This window comes from Papio anubis, chromosome 3 (assembly GCF_008728515.1).
Source record: "Papio anubis isolate 15944 chromosome 3, Panubis1.0, whole genome shotgun sequence".
Lineage (NCBI taxonomy): Eukaryota > Metazoa > Chordata > Mammalia > Primates > Cercopithecidae > Papio > Papio anubis.
The window spans coordinates 126884721-126911329 of NC_044978.1; the positions used below are offsets into that span (position 1 = coordinate 126884721).

Below are 26609 nucleotides of genomic sequence, written 5' to 3' on the forward strand. Positions count from 1 at the left end.
CTGTTGATGGGAATATAAAATAGTACACTGTGGAAAACAGTATGATAGTTCCTCAAAAAAGTAAAAACAGAAGTACTATATGATCCAGCAATTCTACTTCTGGGTACATACTGTACTCAAAAGAATTAAAAGTAGGGTCTTGAAGAGATATTTGTAAACTCACATTCACAGCAGTGCTATCCACAACAGCCAAAAGGCGGAAACAACCCAAGTGTCCACAGACAGATGAATGCCTCATCAAAATGCGGTATATATATCCAATGGAATATTATTCAGCCCTAAAAAGGAAGGGTATTCTGATGTATATGCTACAACACCAATGGACCTTCAGGACATTATGCTAAGTAAAATATGCCCATCGCAAAAAGACAAATATTGTATGTTTATACTTATATGAAGTACTATAGTCAAAATTATGGAGACATTAGTAGAATAGTGACTTTCAGGGACTGGAGAGAGAAAAGACGCGGGGTTATTTTTAATCTCTTTAGAGATAAGATGTTGCTTTGTGGCCCAGCCTGGACAGCAGTGATGCGATAGCTTAGGCACTTGCGAGGCAGTAATCGCTGCCTTGACTTTCTGGGCTCAAGGGATCCTCCCATCTCAGCCTCCAAGTAGGTGGGCCTACAGGCACACATCACCACACCCAGCTAATTTTTAAATTTTTATAGAGATGGGGTCTCGCCATGTTGCCCAGACTGGTCTTGAACTCCTGGGCTCAAGCAACCCTCCCACCTTAGCCTCACAAAGTGCTGAGATTATAGGCTTGTGCCAGCACGCCAGACTGGAATGGGGAGTTTTCGTTAAATGGATATAGAAATTCAGTTTCACAAGAAGAAAACAGTTTTGGAGATGGATGGTGGTGATACCTACAGAACAATATGAATGTACTTCATATCACTGAACTGTATAATTTTAAAAGATGATAAATCCTTTATTACATATATTTTGCCACAATTTTTAAAAATTGAAAAAATAGCTGGGTACAGTGACTCACACCTGTAATCACAGCTACTTGGGAGGCTGAGATGGGAGGATCATTTAAGGCCAGGTCTTTAAGACCAGCCTGGGCAACATAGCAAGACTCTGTCTTTAAAAAAAGAAAGAAAGAAAGAGATATCCACTTTGCAAGGTTAAGTTATGAAAATCAGTCAGGATCGCCCAGGTGCATGATGGCAATGGCTCACATCTGTAATCCCAGCAATTTGGGAGGCCAAGGTGAACAGATCACTTGAGCCAGGGAGCTCAAGACCAGCATGGGCAACATGGCAAAACCCTATCTCTACAAACACTGAAAAAATTATCCAGGCACAGTGGCATGTGCCTATAGTCCCAGCCCTGAGGTGGGAGGATCGTCTCAGCCTGAGAGGTGAAGGCTGTGGTGAGCCATGATCGCACCACTGCACTCCAGCCTGGGTGACAGAGTGAGACCCTATCTCAAAAACAAAAAAATCAGGATCAAAATGATATAGAATCAAATACCAATTTAACCATTTCATATAGTTTAAAAAAAAAAGTCTATTCCTATACTTAATTTGTACTAAAGGAATATAGTACATGTAAAAAATAACATAAAACTGAATGACGATTTTCAAAATGGATAAACAGGAGTAAGGAAGACTTATCTAAGTGTGATTCAAAAACTAAAAATTCACACATGAAGAGACTAAATTTTGACTAATTTAATGTGAAATTTCTCCAAAGAAAAATATTATATAGAACAAGCCACGGAGAAAAATATTTGTAAACACATTAATAATAAAGAAATAAGTTCCTTAACATACCACAGACATTTTTAAGACCACAAGGGAAAAAAGACAATTTAACAGGCATGGAGTTCACAGAAAATGAGTCCAGAAGACACGGATATGAATAGTTTTTTTAAAATACAAATTTATATGAGTTTATTTATTTATTTTTAAGACGGAGTCTCGCTCTGTCTTCCAGGCTGGAGTTCAGGGGTGCAATCTCAGTTCACTGCAACCTTTGCCTCCCCAGGTCAGGCGACTCTCCCACTTCAGCCTCCCAAGTAGTAGGACATACAGGCGCACACCACCATGCTTGGCTAGTTTTTGTATTTTTAACAAAGACGGATTTCACCATGTGGCAAGGCTGGTATATGAGATTTTTTAATCAGTTAAATTGGCAAAGACTGAAAATGACTAATTAACAGGAGAACATAAAAACAGACCACACCCAACACTATCAACTGACCTCTAACAAAGCACCAGAAGCAATTTAATGAAGAAAGGATAGTCTTTTCAACAAACGGTGCTGATATAACAGAAGGTCCACATGCAAAAAAGGAATCTAGACACAGACTTTACACTTTAAACATAAAGTACAAAACTATACAAACAACTCCTAGAAGATAACATTTGATAACCTTGAGTTTAGCTCTGTCTTTTTAGATACACTACGAAAAGCACAATCCATGAAAGAAAAAACTGGTAAGTCAAACTTCATTAAAATTAAAAACTGCTCTGCAAAAACCACTGTTAATATGATTCAAGAACATGATTTTTTAAAAATACACTGTTAAAAGAATGAACAGGTCGGGTACGGTGGCTCACGCCTGTAATCCTAGCACTTAAAGAGGCCGAGGGAGGTGGATCACTCGAGGTCAGGACCGGCCTAGCCAATACGTTGAAACCCCATCTCTACTAAAAATACAAAAATTATCCGGGCTTGGTGGCATCCACTTGTAATTCCAGCTGCTTGGGAGGCTGAGGCAGGAGAATCGCTTGAACCTGGGAGGTGGAGGTTGCAGTGAGTCAAGATTGCGTCACTGCACTCCAGCCTGGGCGACAGAGCGAGACTCCATCTCAAAAACATAAATAAATAAAATAAAATAAAGAACAGACAAGCCATAGATTGAGAGAAAATATCTGCAAAACACATGGTAAAAGGCAACAAGATAAAGGAGATCATAAAACTAAGAGAAATACCAATCATTTCCAAACTTACAAAGACAGACATAGAACTGGATCTCAATTCAAACATAGTGAAAAAAATATGATGACTGGGGAAATGTGAACACTAACTAGGTATTTAAGAACATTAAAGGGGCTGGGCATGGTGGCTCATGCCTGTAATCTCAGCACTTTGGGAGGCCAAGGTGGGAGGAAAGCTTGAACTCAGGAGTTCGAGACCAGCCTAGGCAACACAGCAAGACCCTCATCTCATTTAAAAAAAAAAAAAATTAAAAGACTGTGGGTAAGTTTTTTTCCCAAAAGTGTCCCTATCTTTTCTATACATAAAGACACATCTACAGATGAAATGACATGATTAACTTAAAAATAAGAAGCAGGGTGACAAAAAACAGGCAAGTTGGTAATTCCAAAGTTGGATGAAAGGTACATGGGAGTTAACTGCTATTTGAACCTTTTAATATATTTGAATTTTTTTGAGATAGAGTCTTGCTCTGTCACCCAGGCTGGAGTGCAGTGGCATAATCTCAGCTCACTGCAACCTCCACCTCCCGAGTTCAAGCGATTCTCCTGCCTTAGCCTCCCAAGTAGCACCTGCTACCACACCCAGCTAATTTTTTTAGTATTTTTAGTAGAAATGGGATTTTACCATGTTGGCCAGGCTAGTCTCGAACTCCTGACCTCAGGAGATCCACCTGCCTCAGCCTCCCAAAGTGCTGGGATTACAGGTGTGAGCCACCGTGCCCAGCCTACATTTTAAACTTCTATAGTAAGAGTGTTTTTTTATTTTTTGAGACTTAGTCTTGCCTGGTCAACATGTTGAAACCCCATCTCAACTTTAAAAAAAAAAAAAAGTGTTTTTTAAAATATGGCAATAATGGCTGGCCATGAAGGCTCATGTCTGTAATCCCAGCACTTTGGAAGTCCAAGGCAGACAAATCATTTGAGCCCAGGAGTTCAACGCCAACCTGGGGCAACATGGTAAAACCCTGTCTCTACAAAAAATACAAAAAATTAGCTGGGCGTGGGGTTGTGCTCCTGCAGCCCCAACTACCTGGGAGGCTGAGGTGGGAGAATCACCTGAGCCTGGGAAGTCAAGGCTGCAGTGAGCTGTGATCGCACCACTGCACTCCTGCCGGGGTGACAGAGTAAGACCATTTCATTTAAATAACAATTTTTAAAAAGGTAACAGGACCCCACAGGTATTTAATCAACATAATATATAAATGCATGAAACGAAACCAATATATATAACACGGTAAAAAGAAGAATTTCTCATTCATTTATTCTTTCTGCCTCTTTTTTCTTTGGGAGGTGCGGGAGGAGTCTTTCTTCTCTTTCTTAAAAAAACATAGATACAGGGTCTCACTATGTTGCCCAGGCTGGTCTCAAACTCCTGAGCTCAAGTGATTCTCCCACTTCAGCCTCCCAAAAAGTGCTGAGATTACAGGTGTGAGCCACCGTGCCCAGCCATTTCTCCTTCTTTATCCTGGCTAATGGGCACTGGTATAAAGACCTATATATAAGACAAAAATTTGGGTAACACAATCAATAGAACCTACGACTTGTAGTCACCTCAATTCTACAATTCTTACTAATCTTACAATAATTGGTCAATATATTAGGAAAATGGATCCCATTCTTTTCAAATTGTATTCATTACCACCACAATTCAATTACGTAACAGCTTTACAGCTAAAAGCAAAAGCAATCAACATCTGAAACCATTTCTCCAAATCTGTTCTCATTTTCAACTTGGCAATACTGTCACTGGTCACATCACTTCCTGCCGGGATATTTGCAAAACACACTGAAAGTAAGCTTTATGATTCCAGTCTCTACCTGCCCACCACACAATTTCTGACAGACATTGATTCATAAAGCTTGAATCCACCACACAGACATTGCCTAACTAATATTTTGCAAACTTTACTTTCATGTTTTTATTAAATCTCGTCTCAGAAACATCCCAAGAGTCTCCATTTAATGACAAAATTAAGCCTAAATTTTCTTCGTTTTGAAGATTAGCCCTAATCTGACCCTATGTTTATTTTCTCTCCATTCCCTCCAAAGCATTTCCAATATTTCCAATTCATATTTCCAATCAGAGTAGTGATCTTCCTGTCCCATGTGTACACACCTGTTTCAGCTCCAGTCCTTCACTCTTGTGGCTGACATCCATTCTAAACCATACCCACAGAAAACCTTAGCTTAGGATGCCCTCTCTAACCATCCCAACTGGAGCTGAATCCCCTTATGTAGGATCTCACGACATAATGTATCTTTTCTTGGTTTTGTAAGTTTATATGTTTGTGTAATTATTTGATTCATTTCTGTCATACTCCCTTCCCAACCCCTAGACTTTAGGTTCTGTGTATCTATTTTTTTCTTTCTACTGTTTCCCCAAAAAGACCACAGAAAATGCCCCTACTACATAGTAAGCACTCAATAAATACTTGTTGAATGGTGAAAGAAGGAATACCAGGACTTCTCTCTTCCTCTTTCCTCTGCACTTGTATATCACCTAGTCTATACTACACAACTTAGCACCTATCTCATCATTGTTTTACTTGCATTCAATTTTGTCTGCTGAACGACTGCAAGCTGTTCAACCTAAGCACAGGGCACACAGAGACCTCAATAAATACTTGATAGCCACTGATAATTACGAAATGGAACAGTGTCTCTTTGTAACAGGAAGTCTTCATCAGTGTTCAGACTCCCAGTTCACTGTGCAACTAATGCCAATTTACCTGTGTTTATGTAGCATTATTAAGTATATATACAGATGACTATTCCACAGACTGCTTGCTGTTAACCAAAATCCATATTCTCTTCTGCTTCCTAGGCTTAACAGCCAGATTGTATTTCTTAGTCTCCCTTAAAAGCTTCTGGTTCACAAAAGCTTCCTGTATGTGCCTTTTCCATGTCTTTTCCCCTTCCAGTTCACTGGAATGGTGATAAACATCAGGGAGACTGGAAATAACACTTATCCAACTGTAATCTCCAGCCTACTGTAAATACTAGCATTTAAAAATAAAACTGCTACACTACTTTTTAAAGTGCAGTCAACAGAATCAAATCAACATAGTGATTTGATGCCCACCATTATTTACTACGTTTTTAATTTTTTTAATTTATTTTTGATTTTTTAAATTTTATTATTATTATTTTTTTTGAGACAGAGTCTTGCTCTGGCTCCACTGCCCACGCTGGAAGGCAGTGGCGCAATCTCGGTTTACTGCAACCTCCACCTCCTGGGTTCAAGTGATTCTCCTGACTCAGCCTCCCAAGTAGCTGGGATAACAAGCATGTGCCACTATGCCTGGCTAATTTTGTATTTTTAGTAGAGACAGGGTTTCACCATGTTGGTCAAGCTGGTCATGAACTCCCGACCTCGGGTGATCCTCCTGCCTCAGCCTCCCAAAGTACTGGGATTGCAGGCGTGAGCCACTGTGCCCAGCCTATTTACTATGTTTTTAAAAATAAACCATTCTCTAACAGTTGGAAATTTATATTTTTCCTTTTTTGTGAACTTGTATTTGAATTCCATTTCATCTAAAAATTTTATCTTAATGTAACATTCTTATGCTTGAAATTCTTTTATCATACTTCCCTGAAACAAAAAAAAGTACATAAATTGAAAATTTTTTAAAATCAAAACATTGCTTTAGAGCTGATGGTGGTGGCTCATGTCTGTAATCCCAGCAACTCAGGAGGTTGAGGTGGGATACTAGAGGCCAAGAATTTGAGACCAGCCTGGGCAACATCACAAGACCGAGATTCCAAAAAAAATTTTTTCAAAATTAGCTGGGTGTGGTGGTGCACAACCTGTAGTCCTAGCTATTCAGGAGGCTGAGGCAAGAGGATTGCTTCAACCCAGGAGTCTAAGGCTATAATTAGCTATGATCACACCACTGCCCTGCCTGGGTGACAAAGCAAGACCCAATCTTGGGAAAAAAAAAAAACCCAAAACCAAAAAACAAAATGTTGCTCAAAGTTATTTCATCTGATGGAGTTAACAATACAATTACTGTACGCAATTAACCAAAGCAATGCAAATAACAATTTGTACAAATATATTACATTAAAAATGTTATTGAAATGCATCTTACTAGATAGATAGGACTCATTTTTTAAAAATTACTTCTTGTGTCCATAGATATTACATGTAACTAGAGTCAGACAGAGCTGAATAACAATTATATTCCTATTTTTCATCATTATAAACATTGAAAAACATTGTTCTCACAGATAAGTATGTATGAACAGGATTTTTATTATAATAATATATTAACATTTTTAATTCCTTGAGTCCTATACCAAAAATTACATTATGTTCTACCATCAAAAATTATTTTTAAGGCCGGGCGCGGTGGCTCAAGCCTGTAATCCCAGCACTTTGGGAGGCCGAGACGGGCGGATCACGAGGTCAGGAGATCGAGACCATCCTGGCTAACACAGTGAAACCCCGTCTCTACTAAAAAAATACAAAAAGCTAGCCGGGCGAGGTGGTGGGCGCCTGTAGTCCCAGCTACTCAGGAGGCTGAGGCAGGAGAATGGCGTAAACCCGGGAGGCGGAGCTTGCAGTGAGCCGAGATCCGGCCACTGCACTCCAGCCTGGGTGACAGAGCGAGACTCCGCCTCAAAAAAAAAAAAAAAAAAAAAAAATTATTTTTAAGAAGTTGAAAAAAATTATTTTTAATTATGTGAGAACTCACTTAAGTCCTCTTTCAACTTGGTAAAAGATAAAGATTGAATCCTATCTGAGCTATAATAATCTGCAGAGTCATTCATTTTCTCAATTTCTAGGAAATTTATCAAAAAAGCTTTTTTATCAAAACATATCAAATGATAGGTGCCTTTTTTATCCTGATACATTCAGAAATGGTTAGGAAAAATGTTTTTTAATTGTTCACTACCTGGGTGAAATCACTTTCTTTTTTTTTGAGACAGTCTTGCTGTGTCACCCAGACTGGAGTGCAATGGCATGATCACAGCTCACTGTAACCTCAAACTGCTGGGACCAAGCCATCCCCCTGCCTCAGACTCACGAGTAGCTAGGACACTACAGGCACACACCAGCACACTTGGCTAATTTTTAAATTTTTTGTAGAGTTGGGATCTCACTATGTTGCTTAAGATGATCTCGGCCTCTCACAATCCTACCACCTCAGCCTCCCAAAGCATTGGGACTACAGGTATAAGCCACTGCACCTGGATTGTCCTTTTTTTTTTTTTTTTTTTGAGACAAGGTTTCACTCCATCACCCAGGTTGGAGTGAAGTGATACAACTGTGGCTCAATAGAGCCTCAACCTCCTGGGCTCAAGCCATTCTCCTGCTTCAGCCTCCCGAGTAGCTAGGACTACAGGCCCACACCACCACGCCTGACTAAGTTTTTATTTTTGTACAGGGGTGGGGTCTCATCATGTTCCCCAGGCTGGTGTCAAACTCCTGGTGCCCAATCTGTGTCTTAATAAAGTTTTGGTTTACACAGATGTATACATTTTATCTGAATTCATCCCATGGCACCTTTAAGATTAGCGTATTTCAGTATAAGTAAATTTTACCAGCCAGACGTGGTGGTGTGGGTAATCCCAGCTCACACATGTAATCCCAGCACTTTGGGGAGGCCGAGGCAGGTGGATCGCTTGAGCCCAGGATTTAAAGACCAGCCTGGGCAACATGGTAAAAACCCATCTCTACAAAAAATAGAAATACTAGCTGGGTGTGAGGCATGCGCGTGTATTCCCAGCTACTCAGGAGGCCGAGGCAGAAGGATCACTTCAGACCAGGAGGTCAAGGTCGCAGAGAGCCACAATCACGCCACTGCATTCCAGCCTGGGTGACACAGTGCAATCCTGTTTCAAATAAAATTTTTTAAAAATTTTCTTTTGAACCTAAAAAAAAAAAAATCCCTTTAAACAAATAGTAAAGTCTAGTTGATATGCTTGATGGGTTATTTGGAGAGAAGTATATTAAATACGTGCAACTTACTTTGAAGTGCATTTTAACAAAAGATGATTAATAGATGAAGTATGGATAGACACATGATAATGCAACTATAGCCAAATGTTACAGAAGCTTCAAAGAATTCTACTCAAGCTATAAGACCTAGAATAGGAGGAGTTCAAGAAGATATACTGGTCACAGAAATCAGAAAAGTAAAAAACTTTTACTTAACCATCTGCACACAGCTTATGCCCTGAAATTCTTCACATGGCAGTCAAGTACATTCTTCATTCAAAATGGCTATGTGACGTTTCATTACTTACCACAGGCCGGACAAACAGGAAAGATTTGTTGCAAAAATAAAGGCTGAAAAAAAAGAGTGCTCCCCTGGGTAGGAGAGCAAAACTAATATGAAGCATATGTAAGGATGTCCAGTAAAATTTGCATAGACTCTCAAAAGTAAAAAGAAGGATAAAGATGCATTTCTCTTCACCATAAAAACATTAAGAAGGCCAGACGTGGTGGCTCACGCTTGTAATCCCAGCACTGTGAGAGGCCGAAGCGGGTGGATCACCTGAGTTCAGGAGTTCAAGACCAGTCTGGTCAACATGGTGAAACCCCATCTCTACCAAAAATACAAAAAAATTAGCCAGGCTTTAGTGGTGCATGCCTGTAGTCCCAGCTCCTTGGGAGGCTGAGGCAGGAGAATCACCTGAACCCCAGAGGCGGAGGTTGCAGTGAGCTAAGATCACGCCACTGCACTCCAGCCTGGGCGACAGAATGAGACTCTGTCTCAAAAAAAAAAAAAAAAATTTATTCATCAACATTACATGAAGTGTGACCAGGCCTTACATTTTAGGAATATTTACCCACCATAAATGGTGGGTAGAGTTTTTTATTTTTTTAATTAATTTATTAATAAAAGTTATTTTTATTAATAATTAGCCATAAATAATTATTAATGGGAAAGAAAGAGTTCTCTAGGAACCTAACCCTTATTTCTCTTTTTGGATATGGAGTCTTGCTATGTTACCCAGGCTGGCCTTTAACTCCTGGACTCAAGCAATCTTCCCACCCCGGCCTTCCACGTAGCTGGAACTGCATGTGTGTGCCATTCCATCTGGCTTAACTCTCATTTATTTGACCCAATCCCACAGAACCAAAGCAGAACTTTATATTCCCTTGAATTTCGGCTCTAAAAGTTCAACTTTTTCTAATCAGTTTTGGTATAAATCACTGACCTGGATTCACTCTTTGCACTAAGTCACCTACTTTTAATAGAATATGGTTTCTCTACCATAGTGGTATAAACTTTAAAAAATTTATTTTTAAACTTAAAGTCCAGATGGACATTCTAGTAATAAAATGAGAGCCAGACTCAGAGATGATCCAGATGTTACAACCATGATATAAGGACTTTATGATTAATTAATTAAGCTAGTAGAAAAGAGGGACAACAGATAATGAATATAAAAGGAATTTCAGCAGAGAGATGAGAACTCTAAGAGTCAAATGGTAACTTGACAGATGAGTAGGTGGTGTAAATAAAAAAAGGGCCAAATGAAAATGCTAAAAATAAAAAAAAAACCACCAGAAGTGAAGAAGTCTTTAATAAGCATATTTGTAGACTCCACACAACTAAGAAAATAATCAATAAATTTAAAGATATGTCAATCAAAATTATCTTAATTGAAACACAAAGAAAAAAAAACTAGGGAGAAAAACAGAATTGAGCATCCAAGAGCTATGGAACTCTATTAAATAGTCTAACATCTTTGAAACTGAAGTCTTAAAATGAGAAGAGAAGATCAGTTTAAGAACTATTTGAAGAAAAATGGCCCAAGTTTTCTGAAAGTAAAGACATCAAATCATAAATCCAAGAAGACTTCAAATCAGAATATATATTTAAAAAAGAAATGAGCAACAACAAAACACACAACACACATTTAGACACACAATAGTCCAACCGCAGAAATCCAAATATAAAGAGAAAATCTTGAAAACAGGAAAAAAAAGACATTGTATACATAGAAAAAGGTATTAAAAATTACAGTATAATTCTTGCTAGAAACAATGCAACCCAGAAGGCAATAAATGACATCTTTAAAGTACTAGCAGAAAAACTATCAATTCCTTACCCAATTAAAATATCTTTAAAAAATAATGTCAAGATACAAATTTTTCGGGCCGGGCGCGGTGGCTCAAGCCTGTAATCCCAGCACTTTGGGAGGCCGAGAAGGGTGGATCACGAGGTCAGGAGATCGAGGCCATCCTGGCTAATACGGTGAAACTCCGTCTCTACTAAAAAATACAAAAAACTAGCCGGGCGAGGTGGCGGGCGCCTGTAGTCCCAGCTACTCGGGAGGCTGAGGCAGGAGAATGGCGTAAACCCAGGAGGCAGAGCTTGCAGTGAGCTGAGATCCGGCCACTGCACTCCAGCCTGGGTGACAGAGCGAGACTCCGTCTCAAAAAAAAAAAAAAAAAAAAGATACAAATTTTTCAAACAAGCAAAAGCTGAGAGAATCTATTGTCAGTAGTCTTTCATTAAAAGAAATATTTTTAAAAGTTCTTTAGAGATGAATTCGACACCAGTCTGAGATTTGGACCTACCCAAAGCAAGGAAGTATATAGGATATGGTTAAAATAAAAGCAAATAAAGGACTTGTTTTTCTTATTTGCAGTTGCTTCATGAGGTAATTTTGCCTAAAGCTAAAACACTAAAATGGGTTATGGAATTTATAACAGGTAAAAATAAAATGTTTAACAACAATAGCATACAGAACAGGAGGGAGAAATTGGAAACACTCTATTGTAAGGTTCTTACTCTACATTAAGTAATATAAACTGGAAAGTAGACTGTGATAAATCAAAATGTATATTTGACTGTACAGCAACCACTAAAAAAAAACTCTTTGTACTTATAACAAGCCAATCATGGAAATAAAATAGAATCATGAAAAACTTCAATTAACCAAAAAAGGGCAGGAAAACAGTTAAAGAAAGAACATAAAGATGAGACAAACAGAAAACTAGTAAGGTGGAAGATTTAAATTCAATCATATCAACAATTACATTAAATATAAAGGGTTTAAAATATTTTATATTGACCATGTATCCAATCACTGTGCTAAATTTATAATTTATGTACTAATTCTAAGAGTTCAATAGTAAATTTCTTAATTTTATATGTATATAATAATGTAATATGTGAATTATGACTTTTTTTAACTTTCTTTTGAACCTCTATACACTTTTCCTTCCTTCCTTCCTCCCTCCCTTCCTCTTCCTTCCTTCCCTCCCTCCCTCCCTCACTCCACCTCCCCTCCCTCCGCTCCCCTCCCCTCCCTTCCTCTTTTCTTTTTTTTGAGACAGAGTCTTGCTCTGTCGCCAGGCTGAAATGCAGTGGCACAATCTCAGCTCACTGCAACCTCTGCCTCCCAGGTTCAAGCAATTCTCATGCCTCAGCCTCCCGAGTAGCTGGGACTACAGGCGCTTGCCACCACGCCTGGGTAATTTTTGTATTTTTAATAGAGACAGGGTTTCACCATGTTAGCCACACTAGCCTCAAACTCCTGACCTCAAATGATCCTCCCACCTTGGCCTCCCAAAGTGTTGGGATTACAGGTGTGAGCCACCACGCCCACCAGCCACTTATTCTTTTTTCTTGCCTTACTGCATTAACTCAGACCTGCAGTAGAATTAAACAAGTATTGAAAGTGGGAATCCCTGATCAACACTGCACCATTACATAAAGTTTGATATATTTTTCTCCCTTTTCAAATTATCAAAGTGTCCTTCTATTTTTGTGGGTTCAAGTATTTCAATCAAAATGGAGGTTGGATATTATCAGGATTCTTCTGCATGTATTAAGACTGTCATAAAATTCTTTTTCTATTATTGTAAATTAGATGGATAGATTTTTGGCTATTAAGCTACTTTGTTAAGGATGAGCTTGCTGTTAAGTGAATAAGAAAAAAATTTAACCCAGATGATTAAAAAGCTTTATTGCTCAAAAAAAAAAAAAGAAAAAAATTTAAAAGGCCGGTGCAGTGGCTCATGCCTATAATCCTAGCACTTTCGGAGGCTGAGTTGGGTGGATCACTTGAGGCCAGCCTAGTCAACATGGCGAAACTACATGTCTACTAAAAATATATAAATTAGCCAGGCATGATGGCATAGCTACTCGGGAAGCTGAGGCAGGAGAATCGCCTGAACCCGGGAGGCAGAGGTTGGAGTGAGCCAAGATCGTGCCACTGCACTCCAGCGTGGGCAATAGAGTGAGACTCCGTCTTCAAGAAAAAATAATGTTTTTTTAAAAGAAAAATTTTGAAGAAAGCTACCTTGTATTTCTGAGATAAACTGAAAAGGGCCATGTAAAAAATGATACTGAAAGTCTAAGAATAAGATTACAAAAGTCACATTAAAGTCACATTAAAGTAAAAGATAACAGCATTGTCTAACCAAGAATAAAGTAAACCAAGCAGAATCACATTTTTATTAGTTTAATGCTTAGTTGTATATCTAATAAATATTGAAGAAAACTGAGGATTACTTTAGAAAATAAATATAATGGAAGAAATCTGTCCTGCAATAGGAGACAACTACAATATAAATTGAGAAAACACTAGCCATGCTTGATTTCCCAACAACAAACCTAGTAACATTAGATTTAAAGCTGGAGGAGGGGGTGAAAACGTTCTGAAATTGTAAAGAGAATAATCACGGGAAATACCTAGGCTTCCAGGCCCAGAGGTATAAGAGCTGAAGGAGAAAAAGAGTCATCACTTAATAGGTCTGCAGGAGAAGCAGTGTCCTCAGGGAGACCCAGGTATCCATTAGAGCAAGGAGATAAAAGGAACATTCAATGAAAAGGTTGTGAATTTAGGGAATTATTATTTTGATTATGAACTCCAGAGAAGGCACAGTGGAAGGATTTCAAGAGAGGCATGGGTGGAAACGGGGTCAGAAGACAGCAAGAGCCTTAAGGAGATTAGATTCAGGAGATGAAAGGTGATCTAAGAGTCGGGGGGTTGAGGGTACCCAATATCAACAAAGATAAATAATGAGAGGAGTCTCAACTGACTCAAGGCAGATAGCGGTCAGAATGTTGAGTGCTGGTGGGTAGGGAAGGGTGAGTGGTTCAGCTTTCCTTTTGGCCTCTATCAGTAGAAACAAGGAGATCTCCAGCAAATCCTCACTTTTTAGTCATTTTCGTAATTGACTTTTCTCTGACATTTGAAATTGGGGTCTAGTATCCTTTTTGAAATCATCCTCCCTTCACATTTTGTTTAGTTTCTACTACTACCTCCCTTATCATTTACTCTCTCCCATTGGCTCCTTTTCTTCTACTAACACTTAATATTTTATGGTTCAGTCCTGCTTTTCTTTTCTCTCTACATACAATCTGATGCTCCCCAGATGATTTCATCTATATCCATAGTTTCAGTCACTGCCTACATTCAGTTTCACAATGGACATCCTCATCTAGATAATCCGTGGGTACTTCAATGACAAAAAAAAAAAAAAAGTTCTAAAAACATCTCTCTGCCCAAGCCTATAGTACTGCTATATTTTAGTATGAGATAGGATGGGATACTTTCTACTATCTCAGAATCTGGCTGAAGTGAGGCCGCAAAGCTAAACGAAAAATGACAAACTCCCCCACACTCTAAAAAGGACATCCATGCCAGACTTACCAAAAGATGGTATCCCTATTATCCACCTCCTATTAAAAAAAAAAAAAAAAAAAAAAGATAGAAGAAAATTTGCAAACATGGAGAATGCTAGGGCTTTACATCTCAGTGAGGGGAAAGGAAAAAAAAAAAACCTCTGAGACAGACTAGGTAACAACTGCAAGGAGAAACTGATATCTGAATCTTTGGGGTTTTTTGGTTTTGTTTGTTTACATTTTGAGACAGAGTCTCATTCTGTCACCCAGGCTGGAGTGCAGTGGCACAATCTCAGCTCGCTGCAACCTCTGCCTCCCCAGTTCAAGCAATTCTCCTGCCTCAGCCTCCCAAGTAGCTAGGATGTGCTACCACACCCAGCTAGTTTTTGTATTTTTAGTAGAGACAGGGTTTCACCATGTTAGCCAGGCTGGTCTCGAACTCCTGATCTCAGGTGATCTGCCCACCTCAACCTACCAAAGTGCTGGGATTACAGCCATGAGTCACTAGACCCAGCCCTGACATCTGAATCTTTTTTGGCTATCAACTTATTAAGATAAAGAAACTCAGCTGTTACACCTGTAATCCCAGCACTGGGAGGCCAAGGCGGGCGGATCATGAGGTCAGGAGATTGAGACCCTCCTGGATGACATGGCGAAAACCCGTCTCTACTAAAAATAGAAAAATGAGCTGCGTGTGGTGGCACATGCCTGTAATCCCAGCTACTCAGGAGGCGGAGGTTGCAGTGAGCAGAGATGGCGCCACTGCACTCCAGCCTGGTGACAGAGCAAGACTCCATCTCAAAAAAAAAAAAAAAAAAAAGAAAAAGAAAAGAAAAAAAGAAACTGAGCTGTATCTTGTTTTAAACACCAGAACTAAATGCAGCGAGAGTTCCTGGGATAACCTGACAGATAGCCTCAAGAGTTTATTCAGAGAATATGTGAACACAGAAACTGGTCCCAGCCTGGAAAATTCTGCAAGAAAGAAGATGGCTGCAGCTGTCACAATGGTAGGACAAAGATTTAGAGGACAGCAGTTGGGCAAGCTGCACTTTTACCACTGAGTTGTAGAGGTTTCCCACTGGCCACGCAGATGCTGCAGAAGGGCTAAGACATCTTGATGGAACCCTGCCAAAGCCATGTACCTTGTGGAGTAAAGGCACTCAGGAGTGCCAGGCGTAGACTACAGGAATCAAGAGCTAAAGGGAGGCTGCAAAAGGCAGCTGGAGGGTACACTGTACCCCTGACAGGGAACTTGGCAATGTGGACATAGCCCACAGGAGGGTTCCAAAAAACCATCCTGAGTGAACATCTCCGTAAGTCTACATTTGGACACCTGTTACACAGAAGGCACCAGAAGCTGGAGTACAATAGTCTCAGTCAAACAAAACCTTGTCCTTTCTCCTCTAATCTTCCTTCTGATCAGAAGACAAATCAGAAAGGGAGAGGAGGTTGAAGAGTGAAGAAACAGATCATGCGCCTCTTCTCCACCGTAGATCCCTGAGCCATGGTTAGATCTCACCTGAGAGGTAAATAAGCTTTCAACTGGATGTAAGCTTTTGACTGTACATTTCACACCTGTGAATTTTAATCGCCAGAACAAGCTTGTTTTTGTTTTTCTGTTTTGTTTTGTTTTTTTTTCTGGAGACGGAGTTTTGCTTTTGTTGCCCAGGCTGGAGAGCAATGGCACGATCTCGACTCACTGCAACCTCCACCTCCCGGGTTCAAGCATTTCTCCTGCCTCAGCCTCCCAAGTAGCTGGGATTACAGGCATGCGCCACCACGCCCAGCTAATTTTGTATTTTTAGTAGAGATGGGGTTTCTCCATGTTGGTCAGGCTGGTCTCGAAATAAAACAAGCTTGTTCTTACAGTTAAGTGTAAAATCTTGCCAAGAGGCAAGAAAGGAAGATCCAATATGGCAGGGCTAAAGTCAAGGATGGGAAAACAATAAAGCCAGTTCCTATTCATATGTCATCAGGTATAAACTATATACCAGTCAAATTAGTCCACAGGGCTACCATCTACCCCATTATTCAAGTCAGAAATACAGGAGTCATCCTAGATTCTCCCCCTAAGATACTGAACCTCTTTCAACACATCTCTTTCTCCTGCCCCTGAGCTACTAGTGTAGTTCAAACATGAAGCGCTGTAATAATCTCTTGGTGATTCTCTACCCTGGCCTACACTTTTAAAAGATTAAATTTAACACACAGGCCCCAGCCTAGAGATTCTGACTTAAATGGGGTCAGGTAGGGGCCTGCCATTAGTTTTCTCAAGAGGTCCTCAGTACTAACTGCAGCCAAGGTTGAGAATCACTAACCTAACTGATCTCTCCCACAATACAGGCTTACCTTCCCCCAAACTATCTCTCATAATGCCACAAGAGTCGTATTTTTAAAAACGCAAATTTCGTATTATTTATAGCAGTGGTTCCCAATCTAGGCTACCCAGTAGAATCACTTAGAGAGCTTTGTAAAATCCTGGTACCAGGTCAAGTCTAGAGAAATGAAAACAGAATCTCTGGGGATGAGAACCAGGCATCAATATTTATTAACCTCTCCAGGTGATCCCAATAAGCAGATAAGGATGAGAATCACTGTCCTAGAAGCAATGAGAAGTCACAGAAGTCCAAACTCCCCTGAAGACAATGAAAACGTCCCATCTAACCTTAGCACCCTCGGCTCTCACACTGCAAAAATCAGTGAGGCTCCCTGAAAGGCCATACTTTTACACCTTTATGTAAAGTATCACCTCAATCCTGAAAGCCCCTTCTGCTCATCCAGAGCTAAGTCCAACCCACCTTTAAGGTTAACACCTTTCAAGAATAAGCTCCTTTGTATAAACCTTCCCTGCCAAACACACAGCAGTCATTAATCCATCTGTGACCACTGTAATTCTGTAGGAAAATTTTTAATGTTTCAGTCTAACTACCTTATTGAACTCCTTGAAATGAAAAACCTCATCCATGTTTTATCCCCAGTGCCTATCACTATGCATGGCACAGTTACCCTCAAATTTCTGCCAAATTCATTCGATTTAGGGCAACCTTATGAAGGAAGAATTTGACCTTAATAAACTATATGAGATATCATATTTGTACATTATATTCAAGGTTCATTAAAGAAACCAACACCCAGACTTTTAAAAAATGTAAGGCAAATGTTTAATGTTTGTTCTATTTATGAACAGTAACAAATCAAAGAAAGCAGGTGCAAAGGGCAGTATGTTTCCAGAGTCACAAGCGTGAAACCTGACAGAATAATAATGTTTGGCTTTCTATCTGAATAATATGTCCTTTAAAACATATCTTTTTCAAAATGTTATGCTGGTATAACAACTGTATGTTTTAGGAAAGTGAGTTAGATGACTTACTTTACCTGACAACAAAATGAGAAAGCATTTGAACGCTTCCAATAAAATGTACTCAAGTTTAAACAACACTGATAATATGGCTACCAGCATCTGATGGCAATTTCTAGTACTCTGGGTCCTGTTACCAAGCAGAAGTTCAGATCTCCATTTTTTTAAAGTTACATTCAATATTTTATATTTATATTGTTAAGTCTATATGTACCTTCCACAAATACAGTAATTTTGCTAAAATATTAACTAAAGAAGAACTAAACACTTACATTATCGACTTTATTCAAAAGATTTTGTTGTACCCACATTCATATGGGCTATGGAAATTATATTCACATGCAAAATGATTACTATGTGTTTAAAGTAAGTTTTTTAATCTGTCAGACATCCTTGATTACTAAATTAATCCAGTCTTCACTGAATGCCTATTACTTGCTTGGGAATGTATTAAAACTGAAGTATCTGAAGTGACTAGTAAGAAAATAAAGGCATCAACCACAATATTTGGTATTTGTGGCTAATTGATTTTTTACCTTATTTGGCGATTTCAAAGGTGAGATGGCTATTTTATTTGGTGTCTGTGTTGTAGAATTTAAAGTTGATCCAATAACACCACTTTCAGATATTGTTATGGTCTTTGATGGAGTTCCGGGAGTAGACTGTGAAAGAACCCTACCTGCAAATGAGAGGCAGCACATCAGTTTGACTTTTTTCAATAATAGTATAAAAATTTATGTGATGATGCTCTACACTCACAAGGACTGCAGAATGTATGTTCGTCATTTCATGTTCAACACTTAATGAGCCACTAATGAACTGTGGTAGCCCTAGGCAGAACTAAACAAAACACTACTTCTTAGCAATACTTAATATTAGCCTACATTAAACTCTACAAAAACAGTTTAACTCATGTGTTCATCAATACTGTTGCTATATCCATCAGAGAGAAAGCTCAGGGCAACTAAGCAACGTGCCCTGTGTAACACAGCTCCTGAAAGTCAGGACATGAACCCAAGTCTTAAAACTTCCATCTCTGTATTCTACTATCTATAGCTGTCTTCCCATTTGAACTTAAGCCATGAAGGTACAACTGATATCCACACTTATAAAACAGATAGTTACTGGACTAATTTAAACACTGACAGATTTAATACTATCTGATTTTAGACAGCCAAACAGGATAAAAAAAATGTTTTTTCTATCCACCCCAGCCAGATTCCATACTGCGTTCCCTTCTGGATAGGACCCTTCAGAAACAACAATGAAAAACTCTAGTGTCTGGATGCTTGGGGAACTGAAAATCATATTATATTGAGTTGAAATATCAGGAATTTTTATCCTAGGCAAGAAGAGACTACAGACATAACAGATCTTCAAATTCTTGAAGACTGTGTGATAGCCGTTATTCCCATTCACCAAGTATTCCAGCTTTCTCCCATTCTGGGCACACGGTAGAACTGCACTTGCACTTCCTACCACTCCCACCCCATCTTGTAGTTAGAGTCATGACACTACTCCTGGCAGATGAGTTATGAGTAGAAGTGATGTGTGTCATTCTTGGGTCATAGCATTTATTACTGCCTATGCAAGACCTTCCAAAGTTTATTTTCTTCCACCATCTGAGATGGCAGCTCCTCGGTTAGCCTGTGTCCCTGAGTGACTATGAAGAGAAGATACTTTTTGAACCCACAATGGTCATATAGATAATCATGAAGTATGAATTTTTTAAAAAACAGGTTTTGGGCCGGGCGCGGTGGCTCAAGCCTGTAATCCCAGCACTTTGGGAGGTCGAGACGGGCGGATCACGAGGTCAGGAGATCGAGACCATCCTGGCTAACACGGTGAAACCCCGTCTCTACTAAAAAAATACAAAAAACTAGCCGGGTGAGGTGGCGGGCGCCTGTAGTCCCAGCTACTCGGGAGGCTGAGGCAGGAGAATGGCGTAGACCCGGGAGGCGGAGCTTGCAGTGAGCCGAGATCCGGCCACTGCACTCCAGCCGGGCTACAGAGCGAGACTCCGTCTCAAAAAAAAAAAAACAAAACAGGTTTTTTACCCTTCAGAGATTTGGAGATTATTTTGGCAGAAAAACCAAGATTATCCTAACTAATCCAGGCTGTCAGGTTAAAGGCTTAGAACCAATCTGTATCACATCAAATGCAGAGAAACAGAAAATACTTCAGCTCAGCACTAAGAAATAACTTCTAACAAAAATTTCCAATTGAAATGACTATTTCAACACAAGTGAGTTTCTAGTCACTAAAGGTATCCCAAGCAGATGCTGGATAATCAAATACACTGGCTAAAGAAGACAGTCAAGCATCTAAGAAGTAGAGAAGACTGATAACTAAATTATCTCTAGAATCTGCTCTAACCTTTAGATACTATGATTAAACTCATAGATCCAGCTATAGAGATGAAGGAGAGAGCATGACAGTGAGGGAGAAAGGGTAAGAGAGAAAGAAAGGACTTTCACTTTAGACAAAAATAAAGAACTAATGCTTAGCAGCTTCTGGGCCATTTTTCCTGATAACAATGCCAAAGTGTGCCTTTTTTTTTTTTTTTTTTTTTCCCTGAGACAAGGGTCTCGCTCAGTTACCCAGGCTAGAAAGCAGTGGTGTGATCATAGCTCACTGCAGCCTCGATCTTCTGGGCTCAAATGATCCTCCCACCTCAGCCTTCTGAGTAGCTGGGGCCACAGGCACATGCCACCATTCTCAGCTATTTAAAAAATGTTTTTAGACATGGAGTTTTGTCATGTTGCCCAGGCTGGCACAGTTTCTTTTTTAAAAAGTGAATCAAGTTTTTTCCCCATCTATGAATTTTTAAAGTATTTTTAATACAATTTTCAAAATTTCTTTGTAGTATATAGATTAATTTTAATGACATTCTGCCAGGTTTTAAAAAAACCTGAATACATCATAACTACATAAAGTCAATTCTAAATAAACCAAATGAATCTACATCCAATGTTTAGAGAGCTGCTCTAAAGTATCGAGCCTGTCTAAAGTAATATGTTTGTCTACTCTGGTTTCCAAAGCTAATACTTGTGGGATAAGTGTGAAGCCCCAACAACCATTATGTTAAGAAAAGAAATTACCAGTAAAGACACAGTTTCATAAAATATTCAATATTTATAGCCACTGCTATAATTTCATATTTGTTAGGAATTACACATCTTTCAGATAATATTCATAAAGAGCCGGGGACAGTGGCTCACACCTGTAATCCCAGCACTTTGGGAGGCCGAGGCGGGTGGATCACGAGGTCAGGAATTCGAGACCAGCCTGGCCAACATGGTGAAACCCCGTCTCTACTAAAACTACAAAAATTAGCCGGGCGTGGTGGCATGTGTCTGTAATCCCAGTTACTTGGGAGGCAGAGGTTGCGGTGAGCTGAGATTGCACCATTGCACTCCAGCCTGGGCAACAAGAGGAAGAATCCCTCTTAAAAAAAAAAAAAAAATTCACATAGAAAATCCTCAATTCCTGAGGATAACTGATATCAGAAAAAGGCAACTTAATATTAATTAACTTAAAACAGGAACAAAAACTTCAATATAAATTACAAAACTAAAAGTAATAAAACTTTTACTTTCTTTTTGTGGCCTATATTTTTTAAAAATTCCGTTTATAATTGCAACTATATTAACTCTTAGGATGAACAAAGAAAAAAATCAGCTGTTGAGTTTCAGGGAGAGAGATTGCTTCTGAAAATCTGGATGACACCAAAAGGATAAATTATGTTGATAATGATAAATGGGAACGACATACTCATAAAGCAGGTCATTTCTACCAAAATATTTCTAGATTTCATCAATGTTCCCAAGAACCTTGATATCCTTTGAAATTCAAGTTACTCTTTTTGAGGGTCCACTTGGCTTTTATCCTGATGGCATTTCTGATGATCTAATCTAACCTCCAAATCCCTATTTATCCTTAGTTCCACAGATTCAAGCAAGCATGCAAGTTACATAATTTCACCTTGAAATCAATTTCTGTTGTCAGGTATTCTCCAAGAATCAAAAGAGACACACTCCTTAAAGCCACAGACTGGATAGGCTGGGGCAGGAAGCTAGAATATTTGAGTAAGGCCAAATTCTATAAGAGATTAATTTCACATTGTGATGAAACTTGCTCCCATGAAGCAACCTTCTACTGTGAGAGCTGTGATAATGGGAACCTCTATTATCTCATGGAACTACCTCAAGTCTTGTCAGGTGGTTGGTATCTACATTTTACTCAACTAAGATGAACAAAATAATGTATTTACCTAAGATCACAGAGAAAATCAATAGAAGACCCATGACTAAAAACCCAAGTTTCCCAATAGCTCCTACTGTATCACTATAGTACCTCCATGATATACATATTCATGCAACAATACGCATTCACAGAACTACATCAAAGTGCCAAAAATAGGGGCCGGGCACAGTGGCTCACGCCTGTAATCCCAGCACTTCAGGAGGCCAAAGCGGGTGGATCACGAGGACAGGAGATCGAGACCATCTTGGTTAACACGGTGAAACCCTGTCTCTATTAAAAATACAAAAAATTAGCCGGGCGTGGTGGCAGGCGCCTGTAGTCCCAGCTACTCAGGAGGCTGAGGCAAGAGAATGGCGTGAACCCTCGAGGCGGAGCTTGCAGTGAGCCGAAATCGCACTCAGCCTGGGCGACAGAGCAAAACTTCATCTCAAAAAAAAAAAAAAAAAAAAAGTGTCAAAAATTGTGCTAGGTTCTGGGGAGGTGGAGACAGAGGAGAAAGTGAAAGAGCGAGAGAAACAAGATAAAAGAACCATCAATACAGTACATACATAACTACAATGGAACATGATTCTGCCTTAAAAAGAAAATTCTGATATATACTACAACACAAATGCACCTTAAGGACATTATGCTAAGTGAAATAAGCCAATCAAAAAAAAAAGGGCAATGGATGGGCATGGTGGCTCACACCTGTAATCCCAGCACTTTGGGAGGCTGAGGTGGGCAGATCACCTGAGGTAAGGAGTTTGAGAACAGCCTGGCCAACATGGTGAAACACCATCTCTACTAAAAATACAAAAATTGGCCAGGCGTGATGGCACACATCTGTAATCCCAGCTACTTGGGAGGCTGAAGCAAGAGAATCACTTGAACCCAGGAGACAGAGGTTGCAGTGAGCCAAGATCGTACCACTGCATTCCAACCTGGGCAACAGACTGAGACTCCATCTTAAATCCCAGCTACTTGGGAGGCTGAAGCAGGAGGATCATTTGAACCCGGGAAGGCACAGGTTGCAGTGAGCCAAGATCGTGCCACTGCACTCCAGCCTGAGTGACAGAGTGACAGACTGTCTCAAAAAAAAAACCATGGAGAGATAAAAGTGGGATGCTAGTTGCCAGATGCTGGACTGGGGAAGAAAGAATAAGGAGTTTTTGCTTAATGGGTAGAAGATTTCAGTTTTGCAAAAAGAAAAAGTTTTAGAGATGGGATGGTGGTGATGGTTGTATAACAATGTGAATGTGCCTAATGCCAATGAACTATACACTTAAAACAGTTAAGATGAGGCTGGGTGCAGTGGCTCACATCTGTAATCCCAGCACTTTGGAAGGCTGAGGCGGGTGGATCACTTGAGGTCATAAGTTCAAGACCAGCCTGATCAACATGGTGAAACCCCTTCTCTACTAAAAATACAAAAATTAGCCAGATGTGGTGGAGCATGCCTGTAGTCTCAGCAATTCAGGAAGCTGAGGCAGGAAAATCACTTGACCCTGGGAGGTAGAGGCTGCAGTGAGTTAAGATCATGTCACTGCACTCCAGCCTGGGTGACAGAGTGAAACTCCATCTCAAAAAAAAAAAAAAAAAGTTAAGATGGTAAATTTTATGTTATGTATATCTCACCACAATTTTTTAAAAATAAGTTTTTTAAAAGAACTAGATGATGAGGCCAGGCACAGTGGCTCATGCCTGTAATCCCAGCACTTTGGGAGGCTGAGGCGGGAGGATTACCTAAGGTCAGGAGTTCGAGACCAGCCTGGCCAACATGGTGAAACCTCGTCTCCACTAAAAATACAAAAAATTAGCCAGGCATAGTGCCAAGCACCTGTAATCCCAGCTACTCAGGAGGCTGAGATAGGAGAATCGCTTGAACCCGGGAGGCGGAGGTTGCAGTAAGCCAAGATCGCGCCATTGCACTCTAGCTTGGGCAACAAGAGCGAAAACTCCGTTCAAAAAAAAAAAAAAAAGAGAGAGAGAGCTAGATGATAAACAAAAAAACAAAAACAAACAAAAAAACTACCATCATGAAAAATTATAAGGGTTATGGGGAGACAGACAAGAAAACCAACATTTATAATATAGTATGACTAATGGATAACTGAAAACCAGTGTGAAATTTATCAGAAGTTTAAGATAAGTACTTGGTAAGTATAACCAATTTTTATGGAAATAAATAGGAAATGATCAGAGAAAGAATACCTGACTAAACCTAGAAGTCAAAAACTTCCGACATGGGTAATCTAAGAGATAAAATGGATGAGTCAGCCTCGAGGAACAGCAAAGAAAGGCATTCCATGTAAAAGGAACTTTGCCAAGACCCTTAGTCCTACAACTTAGTTTCAATCTATTTGGTGATTTCTTACAATAAGTTAAATCAGTAGGTTTGGAGCTACTATTTTGGAGGTGAAAATAAAAAGGCATGCATTAGATCATAAATGCCTTTAATGCTAAGAAAGCACTGGCATTTGAACTTAATCCTGATGGGTCCAGCTGAAGAAATGAACAAGGCCAAGAAAATTTTAAGCAAGGGTGTGACAAGTTCAGATATGCATTTTAGAAAACTCACTTATACACAAATAAAAAATCATCTTGACTGAAACACAGAAAAAGATAGTCATCTTTAATGAGAAGCCCAAAAACCATTAAAAAAAAAAAAATCTCAAGGTACTTTGAAAGAGCATTAGCTGGCAGGGCGCAGTGGCGCATGCCTGTAGTCCCAGCACTTTGGGAGGCCAAGACGGGTGGATCACAAGGTTAGGAGTTCGAGACCAGCCTGGCCAACATGGTGAAACCCCGTCTCTACTAAAAATACAAAAATTAGCTGGTTGTGGTGGCGGGCGCCTGTAATCCCAGTTACTCGGGAGGCTGAGGCAGGAGAATCGCTTGAACCCGGGAGGCGGAGGTTGCAGTGAGCCAAGATCGTGCCATTGTACTCCAGCCTGGGCAACAGGGCGAGACTGTCTCAAAAAAAAAAGCATTAGCTGCAATATAAAGACTAGCTGCATGGAAAAAGACTGCAGTCTTAGCTGCAATGTAAACATAAAGATGATGGAATCTCCTTGTGATACAATTCAACAGAAAGGCACTTGGATGGTTTAAAATTTAGCATATATGAATTTTTAAAGGTTATAAAGAACCAGTTAAAAGTAGAAATTATCTATCCAAACTGAACTTAATGCCAACAATGCTAGTAAAATTTTACAGAAGTATATCTCTATGTATTCTGGTAGGGCTATTAAGTCCGTGTGCAATTAAAAAATAAAGTTACAATCAGTCTGCAACACATTATAAACAACCCAAAGACCAAGCAATGACATATACAAATGTCTATGATAGGGTGAACTCTTGACATTAACCAAAAATTCATTCAGACACTTCCTCAAACACTACAATTGTGTACCATACAACCCATACCTCCTCCTTCCCATTAACTAAAACTTTTCAGGGACTCTCTCAGAGTCTCTTCAGAGACTCAAAACAGTAAAGAATATCCCATTAAAACACTCCTGGTTAAGCCCCTCTACCTATACAAAATCTCCAAGGGGACAGGTGTTTTCTTTTTAATCAATACTTCCAACCCTTGCTTACTTATAGCCAATTGCAGCCCACTTCCTAAACCAGCTCCAAACCCAAACCCTTTCCAGTCTTTTCTTTGGGGCCACATCTGCCTCCCATGACGTCTCAAGACATCAGCTTCCTATACTGTCACAAATCTCTACTGAGCACCAAGAGAAAGAGAATAGTCACTCACCTAACACTGCTTTCACATTACAATTTTTCCATCTCTTTTCATTAGCTAAAATGAGAAGCCTCTCTACATACAAATACAAATCAAGCCTACGTACAAATCAAAGCCTCAGGAAAATGACAAGTCACTGCCATTGACTTCCGAGTTGCCTACCGCTATGTTGTAAATGTATTAAAGACAGATGGTTTTAATATACATGCTAGGAATGATCAGTTAATATTTGAGTACCCTCATCAAGAATACACAGTCTAGGGATGGGTAATTAGGATATGAAAGTCTCTAGTCAAAAGTTTACCATCCAGAGGTGCTTTCATATAAGCCTTTAGCACAGTAGAAATTAGAAATGATCCTATAACTAGTTAAAGAGTCATTTAGTATGGCTCTGGATTAAAGATCAATATGGCTGTGTGATTCTTCTCTAAAAACCTTGAGCTGCTAGCCAAACAAGGAATGGGAGGGTTGGACTTAGCCAAGCCGTCAGAGAAAGAGACCGGAAAAAGAGAATCAATGGTGTCTACAAGAGAGCAATAGGATGGGTCATGGACTTCATCTTGAGGAAGGAAGAATTTGAGGACAGGAAAGGAATGATTATTGAGAAAGTAGAAAAATAAATGGACCAGAAATTTCAAAGTCAATTGCTGGATTGGGAGTAGAAAGGCAAGTAAACTAAAAGAATAAAGAGAACGAACACT

General features: G+C 39.5%; 1 protein-coding gene across 7 annotated transcripts in view; it reads right to left on the reverse strand.

Annotated features, from left to right (window-relative positions):
* The window catches only part of LIN54 (lin-54 DREAM MuvB core complex component), an 87970-nt gene that overhangs the window by 29103 nt on the left and 32258 nt on the right, over positions 1-26609 (reverse strand). For 5 of the 7 annotated variants that reach the window (XM_009206820.4, XM_009206824.4, XM_009206819.4 and 2 more), the window contains exon 4: positions 18446-18588. The exons of the other annotated variants lie outside the window; for them this stretch is intronic. In XM_009206820.4, coding sequence (XP_009205084.1) covers positions 18446-18588 — 143 coding nt within the window. The remainder of the gene's footprint in view (positions 1-18445; positions 18589-26609) is intronic. 7 annotated transcript variants of the gene reach the window in all.